This window comes from Lolium perenne, chromosome 5, assembly GCF_019359855.2.
Source record: "Lolium perenne isolate Kyuss_39 chromosome 5, Kyuss_2.0, whole genome shotgun sequence".
In the NCBI taxonomy this organism is placed as follows: Eukaryota; Viridiplantae; Streptophyta; class Magnoliopsida; order Poales; family Poaceae; genus Lolium; species Lolium perenne.
In genome coordinates, this window is record NC_067248.2 from 248,988,611 (window position 1) to 248,999,252 (window position 10,642).

The 10,642-nt window shown below is 46.5% G+C and overlaps 1 protein-coding gene across 1 annotated transcript; it reads left to right on the forward strand.

Moving 5' to 3' along the window:
- The first annotated feature begins 1,731 nt into the window (after positions 1-1,731).
- On the forward strand, positions 1,732-4,960 carry LOC127304287 (probable inactive purple acid phosphatase 29). The gene is made up of 5 exons (XM_051334978.1): positions 1,732-1,819; positions 1,944-2,069; positions 3,095-3,486; positions 3,959-4,409; positions 4,612-4,960. The coding sequence occupies exons 1-5, from the start codon at positions 1,732-1,734 to the stop codon at positions 4,665-4,667; spliced, it is 1,113 nt and encodes a 370-aa protein (XP_051190938.1). The 3' UTR covers positions 4,668-4,960.
- The last annotated feature ends 5,682 nt before the right edge of the window (positions 4,961-10,642 follow it).

The following is a 10,642-nucleotide window of genomic DNA, read 5'->3' on the forward strand; positions in this document are numbered from 1 at the left end:
CGCCGACCAAGGGTTTCCAAGGTCCTGACACCACATCCAACTATGGCGAGCAAGAGGTCGCCAGTCGTGTGTCACCATCGCCATTTCACCTTTGTCTCCACCATCGGAACAATTTTTCCGATGGAAGATTCTGAATTTTAAGGGCAAAACTCCCACTTCGAGGCCACCCGGAGAACTTATGAACTTGGCCTCTCTTTATTTGGGTTGTTAAGGTTCGTATGACATGTAACACAAACCAGAATCAATTGATTGAGACGTCCTTGCACACACATGCGGCTACGAACTTCGATATATAGGACGTCTTGGAACATCAGCGTTCAGGGCTCGGCGCTAGAGAATCCATGCAAAGATTATTAACTTATATGCAAAACTCCTACTTCGAGGCTACCGACCAGGTTTGAGGGATCGGAATCCCCTTCCTTTGATGGTGTCCTAATATGTGTAGGGAATGGTTGTCTAGTCTAGAGTGAAAAGCAAATGCAAAACCCTGCAAGTGGAATTTGAGACAGAAGCTGGACTATCCGTCGGCTGGAAGATTTGCGCATCAGAGTTTTGCACTATATATGTGTGGTACAGTATATTTTTGCAGCATAATCATATAGTTTTGCGCTAAATATATTTGGCTATGGGAAGCGATTGAGCGTGTAAACTAAGTAACTTGTGCCTGTAGACACGTAGACATGTACGTACCTTTATTCTTTGAGCGGCATAAACACATGTACTACTATGTATATACGTGGTTAGCTAGCTAGTAGAGCATTCCGTCTGTTTTAGATAAGTGTTACAGGTTTATCGGGATTTGAATGCATCGAGATGTATTTTAGTGGCAGATACATAAAAATATAGAAAAAGAATTGTGACACTTATTGTAAAACCGAGAGAGTAGTACTCCCTCCGCCCATAAAGGGGGTGTGAAAGGTTTGTGAAAATTTGGATGTACCCATACATTAAATAATGTACCCATACATTAAATAGTGTGTAGGTGCATGTAAATTTAGACAATTTTGCGATGTTTTTTTTTTCTTAGAAAGCAAGGAGGTAGGTGACTTGGATGGTATTTCTTTGAAGGCCAGCGCAGGCGCAGACCATGCGCGTTCGAGGAAAACAAAGAGCGAACCCTAAAATCAATTGGTACAAGGAAAGCTCTTCCCTTCAACCGTCCGGCGGCAGCCAAACTCGCTAGAATCGAGACCGAGATAGTCAGATATGGGTGGGGTAGGCCCCACCACGGCCGGCACTAGAGGGCGACCACCACGGAAGCCTGTATTGCCCACGCCTGAGCGGCGACCAAGGTGTAGAAGCGTGAGGCCCTAAAGTGTTGGCCCGGAACGAGCTCGCTCCGGCCCAGATCGAGCCTGCATGGGCCATCCGCCGCCGCATAGCACAAGGTCCCGAAGCTCGCCCCGCAGCCACTAGCCCTCACACGGCCGCCCTAACCATCCAACCACAGGTTGGTTCTCCGTACGTATTGTACTGTATTGGCTAGCACGCACGCGTAAGGAAAAGAGTAGTATTTCGCGACGGAAGGAAATTAAATACAATACGAGTAGCGAGGAGTACGTCTGGGCGAACCAAGCAATTGGCTGGCTGGCTGCCTAATTAAATTCGGTGGATTCCACTTGATTGTGGGTTAATTTTGCTTTGTTTTTAGGGCGAAGGAATCGATGACGCGCGCGGGGCAAAGACGCGCACGCGCTGCTGAACAATGAATTGAATGAAGGGAATTAATTCATGGCGTGGAGTGGTGTGACGTGCATGCTGCTCTCAGCTCCGCTAGCTGTTGCCAGCTGTAGGTACGCGCGGTGGAGGGAGGAAAAAGGCAGTTTAATTGCGCGGGCGAGGTGCATGTGTGGATTCGATTCGGCAGCACGGCGCGTGCTTCGCGCGGATTTACCGGCCATGCGCCCGTGCACTACGCTGTGGCGTCCTTTATTATTTCTCAGAGGCGGCGCACGGTATCCCAGCTGAATATTCCCCGGCGCAGCAGCGCGGCTGCTCCGACCTCAACACCACCGCCTTCCTCTACCGCGTCATCCGCGCCGAGGACCCTGACCTCGTCGTCTTCACAGGTCCGACACCCCTTCTTCATCCCGTCCCCGCCCATCTTCTCCCCCGATCCTCCATGCTCTGTTATTGATTAACGACTGTCTACTGTCACCAATTCCCCCAATTTCCAATTAAGCTGTTTAGAAATGATGAAATGGCAGGCTTTGGTTTCTACACTTCCCCTCAGATTGTTTCTACACTTTCAGTGCAGCTCGTTCTTCAGACCTGCAGGTTGGGTAATTCTGGTCATGCCCAGTCACTCAATCAATAAAGCCCCAGTTGAGTTCATCCATTGGTCCAAAAGATGGCAATATGGGGGGAAATTGTCTACAAAAATTAAGTGCTTCTTGCAGAATGGAGCAACTGAATCTCAAATCCACATATAATATTCATCTACTACTCTACAGACATTTTGCTTGCCGAAAGCACTTGTGAGGTCTCGCTGTTTTATAAATAAATAGAAAATCTAGACCGTAGGGATTTTTCCCTATGGTTACGTTGTAAGAAAAAAGCACTTAAGAGATCCCAAGTACCATTTCACATGTAAATTAAGAAAGTACTAAAATTATTCCCTAATACAGTGACTCATCGAGCTTACTTAGAATGGACCGCATAATTTGTAAAGAAAACCTCTATGTTTTATCTAATATAAGAAAATACAAACTTTAAAATCGAGAAGGAAACTAATTGTCAAGGTCTAGGCCCCAGGACAAAGAAGTAGGACATGCTTGTCATGCCTAGGATACTGTTCTTGTTTTCGCCGTGTTGTTTTACAGGCAACCTTGCAAATGTTACCAATGCTGCAATTTTAGCAAACCGATTTTTATTTTGTATTTTTAGAAACAGTGACATGCATATGTATGCGCACACACAACTGTGCTGGACAAAAACAGCATTCTGATGAACTTGTTTTTAGACTGTGCTACCATTGGAAACGTAAAATTGTTGGACAGCACATTTGCAGTCAGCCATGGTGATTGTGCATTGATACATTTGCTTTAAATCGGAGCAGGGCAGTAAAGTTTTATCTTCGGTGTTCCCTGGGCAGGTGATAACATTTTCGGCGCGGACTCAACCGACGCGGCCAGCTCGATGGATGCGGCGATTGCTCCAGCCATTGCCATGAAACTCCCTTGGGCTGCTATCCTCGGTAACCATGACCAGGAGGGCACACTGTCGCGAGAAGGTGTGATGCGCCACCTTGTAGGAATGAAGAACACCCTTTCACGCTTCAATCCAGAAGGAGTAGAGATCGATGGCTATGGAAATTACAATCTGGAAGTTAGTGGGGTTGAAGGAACCCTGCTGGCTAACAAATCTGTGCTCAACCTTTATTTCCTTGACAGTGGTGACTACTCTACCGTATGGTGGATTCCCGGTTATGGTTGGATCAAGGATTCACAGCAAGCTTGGTTCCGGCAAACCTCTGCAAATCTCCAGGTGAACGATTTGTACCATGTTTGCTTGCGAATTTATTGTTGCTTTTCTCTTTGGGCCATCTTTTTCAATGTCGGAACAATGCTTTGGCGAAACACTCAACTGAGTTAAGCAAACTAACTGAAACTTGAAAGTAACCCATGCTTGCCACATATTCTGCAATCGCTGATTATGGTGAAATCTCGAGTACGGAAGTTCATGCTAATTCAAAATAGATGATGTATGTGTCTGCTGGTGCATAGTTCGCTTCCCAGAACTAGTGGTTTCTAAGTGCTGCTTTTTTTTTTTTTGCTTATTACAACATGTCCCATGTGGTGTTTTCTAAATGCTTTGCTGACTCGGATTATATGTAGAAAGATAGAACTACCAAAATGTTAGGTGATGACACTAATTCCTGTACGATAGGCACATTTTGGTTTCTACCTATGGACCTATTCTATTATGCTGGAATAATGGAACTTCTAATAAAATGCAGAAAAAATATACCAGTGAACAGCCCACACAGAAGGAACCAGCACCGAGCCTTGCTTACTTCCACATCCCATTGCCGGAGTTCAACAGCTTTACGGCATCCAGTTTCACTGGAGTAAAGCAGGAGGGTATCAGCTCACCATGGATCAACTCCGGCTTTTTTACCACCATGGTGGAAGCTGGAGATGTGAAGGCCGCCTTTATAGGACATGATCACGTAAATGATTTCTGTGGGAAGCTCACTGGCATTCAGCTGTGCTACTCTGGTGGGTTCGGTTACCATGCGTATGGGAAGGCAGGGTGGTCAAGGAGAGCAAGGGTGGTGTCTGTGCAGCTTGAGAAGACAGAGAGCGGTGAGTGGCAAGGAGTGAAGTCTATCAAGACATGGAAGAGGCTTGATGATCAAAATCTCACCACAATTGACTCCGAGGTACTATGGAACAGAGGCTCTAATGGTAAGACACCCACCTATGCACGTTCATGGTGCTAATTCTGGCATACATAAGTAACTGCAATAGTACATGTAATAGTACAGTATGAGTGACTTGGATGGATATGCTGTAAATCAGAGTGAACAGCATAAGTAACATGATCCACTCTCTTGTAGTGTATATGAAACTATTATATATCCTGATTGAACGAACATGTGTTTTTCAGAACCGGAACTTATCAGAGAGTTGCCAATTGACAGGGAGGCGAAGGAAGAGTCATGATGGGAGCTGAGCAGGACGGGGGACCCAATGCTGCATCTGAGTGTGCTGTTCGTTCTCAGTAAATGAACAAATAGATAGTACCATAGTTGTATACACAAGTTTTTGCCTTTTGTAATATTCAGATCGGAAGAAAGCGAGTCATGTTACATGTGTACAAATGTCACATTTCCTAGATGGGATCGAATGTCAAAAGAAAATGAGAATACTGATACAGTGATGATCATGCAGGCTGAATAAGATTATTATTTGTGAAGTGTTCAATAGAAACAAGAGAATCCAAAAATTAGTTGTGACATGTTGCTTGAGTACTGTTCTTACAAATGTCATCATCATTCGTTCTTGTTTGCGGGAAAAAGTTATCAGCATGTTACACAATTACAGGCGTTTACTGTTCTTTCTATACAGGCTTTACAAGCATGATATGCTTACAAGACAACTACAGACAGTAGGTTAATTTTTCTTATTCACAAATGAATGCAACTATATTACGCTTTCTGAACACTGGAAGAACTTGGTATGTAAAATTAACAGTAAGTGGCGAGATGTGGAGATGGTTTTGAGCAATTAAAACTTTCAGCTTCTCTTACTGCTGATAATCAACATGAAAGACCAAATTGCCAAGCTTCACACTGGCAATATTCAGAACACTTTGAAGTGTTTTCGTTGCCGAATACACATCCCACCCCTTCAGGTTGCTGTGTCATCTAATTTGCATCCTCTTGAGTGACAGAACACCGTCATCATCATCGGTAACCTTCTTTGAAGGGCAAAGTTTCCATAAGCATGGAGTTTAGTCATCCACCCTATCCTTCATGTGCAATGATCATCCGCAAGGTGTTTTAACTGTTCAATGGAAACAAGAATCCAGAAATACTCTGTGTCGTGATGCTTGAGTGTTCTTACAGATGGTGTCAGCAAGTTGCACCTACACAGGCTTGTATTCCTCTTTCTATCCAGATCCAGGCTTTACAGACATGTCACACTTACAGAGGGTTTCATTCTTTTTGCCCTAACAAATCTTGAGTTCTCCCGCACCCCACCCTCCCAGCCCTAATCGCCGCCGCCGGGGCAAAGACCCACGGGGCGTGGCGGCGGCGGGAGCCATTCCTTGTCGATGCGTGGTGGACGGCGGCCGGATCTCCCCTCCTCGACGCATGGCTGACCGACAGGCACGGATGGGATGGGCGGCGGCAGCCTGCGCTACGCCCCCTTCTCCCGTCGGCTCTCCCCTGGTGGACCGGCCGGCGCGGATGGGATGGGCGGCGGCCTGCGCTGCGGTCTCCCTCCTCCTGTCGGCTCTCCACAGCACTCCGGCAGGGGCTGGTGGTGGGCGGCGGCCAGGCCCATGGCCTGCGCCAATCCCCCCTCCCCCCCGCCTCTCGTCGGTGAGTGGAGGCGATCTCGGGCTTCACCCGCGACACGAGGCCGCCCGGGGCAGCAGCCTTGGGTACGACGGTGGAGGTGGCCCCCTTCTTCGACGGAGAGGGTCGGCCTGCGGTTGGTGGTGGTGGATCTATCTATCTATCACCGCGTTCCGGCGGCGAGATGGAGAAGCATGGAAGCCGGCGACGGTGTCGCCGGTGGAGGGTTGGAGTGGCCAGCCCGGGATGGTCGCCGACGTGGGGGTCCGACCTGAATAAAGGCGGTGGTCCTAGGGTCTCTCTTGCGTGAAGAGGAAGACCTACCGGAGGCCTGGACTCGTGATCTGGCCGGAGTGTTGAGTTCCGGAAGGCTCCACCGGCGAATGTAACAGTGCTTTTTGCCTGGAGTTTGCTGGATCGGTGGTATTCGGTCGTGCGCACCCATGCTTTTATTCCGACCGATTGGTTCTGAAGGGAGCGGCGCGAAGCTCTTTTTCCGTGTTAACATCAAGTGACTATGGATCCATGATGAAAGTCGGAAGAAGAGAAGTTCATGAAGGCCGGAGGGGAGAACTAGCTAAGGGAGGTTCAAGTCTCCGCGCTGTTGAGGGACTTGCTTGGTGTTCTGGGCTTCATATCAACGGTATGAAAGTGAGGGCGATAACACAGGTGAAGTTCAGAGTCCTACCTTTCAGGGTGAAAACCCAAGGTCTAGCCTTAACTGGTTGTGCCTGGCAATGACCTTGTTGGAGGCATTGTTTTGAGAGCGGGGACTATCTTCAGGGTGAAAACCTAAGATCGTTGATCGGGCGACGACGGTGTTAGAGCATTGTTCCCTTCTTGGAGGCGTCGTTTTTGGAGAGGCTGTATTTCAGGTGTTGTCTTGGCGGTGGATGTATTGTTGTTGTTAGGCCCGAGAAACTGTAGCGGAACTTTTGTTTCTTAGTTTTTTTTTTTTGGTTGTGTGCATCCGTAGTGTCATTAGGGTGGTGCGTTGTTGCAGAGGCTGGGTGTAATTGGTATCTTTTTTATATTGATATATTCCCTTTATCGAAAAATGTCACACTTACAGGGTAATTACATGTATATGTTATTGTTTTCCTTGCTTACAAATGAATGAATGGAACCACTACGCATACTGGACACTGAAAGAACATTTTATGTACAGTAAGTGTCAAGACGTGAAGTTGTTTTTGAGCAAGAAAAAGTTTAAGCTTCTTTTCCTGCTGATAATCAACAAGAAAGACCAACTTGCCAAGCTTCGTACTGCCAATATTCCAGAACCCTTTGAAGTGTCTTCGTTGCCGAATATTTCCCCCAGACCCCCACCCCTTCGTGCTACTCTATCATTTAATTTGCAGCCTCTTGAGACTTGAGTGACAGAACACTGCCGTCGACAACCTTCTTTGAAGAAGAAAGTTTCCGTAAGCACAGCGTTTGGTCTGCCAAAGCCGATGCGACTGTCGAACCATCAGGACCCTGCAGAAAACAGTAGGATCTTCAGTGGCGAGGGTAGCATCTCCGGCCAAGTCAAAGTATGTTCCTTATTCAGCTTACTACCTGTCTGAGCTCAAGAACTCTCTTTTTGTGATAGTTTATATCTGCAACTTTCTCCATGGAAGGGTAGGACCACACGCTTAGCTCGTTATTGCTATAACCATGAGCGCTCACGGTCTCGTTCTCGTGCCGGTTCCACTCCAATCCGCAGACCTTCCAGTGAGCATCAATGTACACTATAAGGGACTGGAGCAGGTGTTTGGTGAGCATCCGTATCCATACCGTGTATACTGCATTAAGATTCGTGCAAATTCTTTTTATTCCCCTCTCAAACAATTTCTCATTTTTGTATCTCTCACACCACACATTGTTTGAACAAAATAATTTACAGACCACTTAAACATAACAATTGAAACATGAGAAAAATATTTTGAATTTTTTATTTCATTGTGTATATATATATTTCAAGAATTTATTTTGAATTTTAAATAATTTGAAATTGCACAAAAAAATTACAAACTATGTTTTTCCTATTCCATTTGTTATTTTTAGTGACTCGCAAAAAAATCAAATCAAAGTAGTACATAATCTGAGAGATATAAAAAAGAGAAAGTCAAAAAATGTGAGGGGTCGCAGAGCGCACCACGTGCTCTCTCACACTTTTCTCACGCTATAAACCTCCACACTGCTGATACATGCAGTAAGAAGATTGCCAGACGCATATTGAACCGTAAGAAAATTGCTAGACGCATTAACTGAGAACCCGTTTTTATGGTTTTCGCGCAAGCTCCATTCTCGGTGTTCCAGATTTTGATGCATCGATCAGCAGTTCCGCCGCCAAAAGCAAGCCTACTTGATTAGGAAGGACACCAGGCGAGGGCTCTCAGTGCTGCAGTGTGCTCAGCTAATATATGAAGGAACCTAGTCGGTCCCATGTTTAAGGAATGCCACACATAAACAACATCGTCGTTAGCACCGCTGGCGAGCCGCGTTCCATCTGGATACCATCTCATACCGCACATCGATCTCAGAGATGTGTCCTTTAAGATGGTACACACCCAAGCCAGCTCTGACTGAAGTTACACAAGAAAACATATTCATGAGACAAAAAAGGAGAAGTATTGTTGTCTTTTACATTGAACATATTAATGCAGGGTTCAAGATAAAGTATAGTCGCTGTCTGCATCCAATAATGAAGGTAATGCAGCATACTCTGGCCAAAAGAAGCCAAATTGCCAAACTAAAGATTTAATTTAGTACCCGAGCAAAGGGAAGAATTTGTACCATCGTAGCTGATTATATATTTGCCATGCCTTCCTGATGTCAGAATGTTGCCATTCCAAGAGAGGCTTCCCACTCTGGCAGTGTGGCCTTCAAAGGTTCTTATCTGCAAACGCATGGTAGCAGAGGATGATGTCCATCTGGCATTACCATTTTCACTCACTCTTTCCAAAATCTGGTCAAAAAGCTAAAAGTAGAAAAATCTGACGCAAACAAGTGATTTTTTCTTGAATAATGGTGGTTCACGTAATCATATTACACAGAAAACTACTAAAGCAACTCACATTACAAAATCTTTGCAAAAAAACCATAGCAATTGAGAGGATTATGTGAAATTCTTATACCCGATGCATCGCATGGATATCCCAGACTTCAATCTTGGAGTCTGCTCATATATGACACATTCAGTGAAAGAGAGAACCCATTAAGCCAGTCTACGAATATATGTAAATTATTATCTTGTCGATCATGGATAAACTGGATTGAACTCCAGTTAAATTATACCAGAATCTTCTAACATTCAGACCTTTCTTTTCCTGCTTCGCCATGTATGGTCAATTGAAGCAAAACCATGAAGAAAAGATTCAGGTAAAATAACACACTAATGTCATTCCACGATGACCAAACCAATGTTGCTCGTCCTAACGCTCGCATTGCACTGCTCTTCACGTGTTTGAAGCGAAATCAGTTGTTAACAGTAGAGGAAAAACGGGGGTTGAAATTTAGCTAAGATCAATAAGGTATGCTCTAGACTCTCTTTTTTCGATAAAGGGAATATATTAATATCAAAAAGATACCAATTACACCCAGCCTCTGCAACAACGCACCACCCTAATGGCACTACGGATGCACACAGCAAAAAAAGGAAAAAGAAAACTAAGAAACAAAAGTCCCGCTACAGTATCTCGGGCCTAACAACAACAGTATATCCACCGCCAAGACAACACCTGAATTACAGACTCTCCAAAAAACGACGCCTCCAAGAAGGGAACAGTGCTCAAACACCATCGTCGCCCGATCAAAGATCTTAGGTTTTCACCCTGAAGATAGTCCCCGCTCTCAAAACAATGCCTCCACCAAGGCCATTGCCAGGCACAACCAGTTTTTGGGTTTTCACCCTGAAAGGTAGGACTCTGCGCTTCACCTGTGTTGTCGCCCCCACTTTCATACCGCTGTTATGAAGCCCGGAACACCAAGCCAGTCTCTCAACAGCGCGGAGACTTGAACCTCCCTTAGCTAGTCCTCCCCTCCGGCCTTCATGAAATTCTCTTCTTCCGACTTTCATCATGGATCCATAGTCACTTGATGTCAACACAGAAAAAGAGCTTCGCGCCGCTCCCTCCAGAACCAAACGGTCAGAATAAAAGCATGGGTGCGCACGACCGAATACCTCCGATCCAGCAAACTCCAGGCAAAGCACTGTTACATTCGCCGGCGGAGCCTTCCGGAACTCAACCCTCCGGCCAGATCACGAGTCCAAGCCTCCGGTAGGTCCTCCTCTTCACGCAAGAGAGGCCCTAGGACCGCCGTCTTTATACAGGTCGGACCCCCACGTCGGCGACCATCCCGGGCTGGCCAATCCAGCCCTCCACCGGCGACACCATCGCCGGCTTCCATGCTCCTCCATCTCGCCGCCGGATCGCGGTGATAGATCAAAAGATCCACCACCACCAACCGCAGGCCGACCCTCTCCGGCGCAGAAGAGAGCCACCTCCTCCGTCGAACCCAAGGCTGCTGCCCCGGGCGCCCTCGTGACGCGGAAGAAGCCCGAGATCGCCTCCACGACCGACTAGAGGCGGGGAGGAGGGCATGGCGCAGACCGAGGGCCTGGCCGCC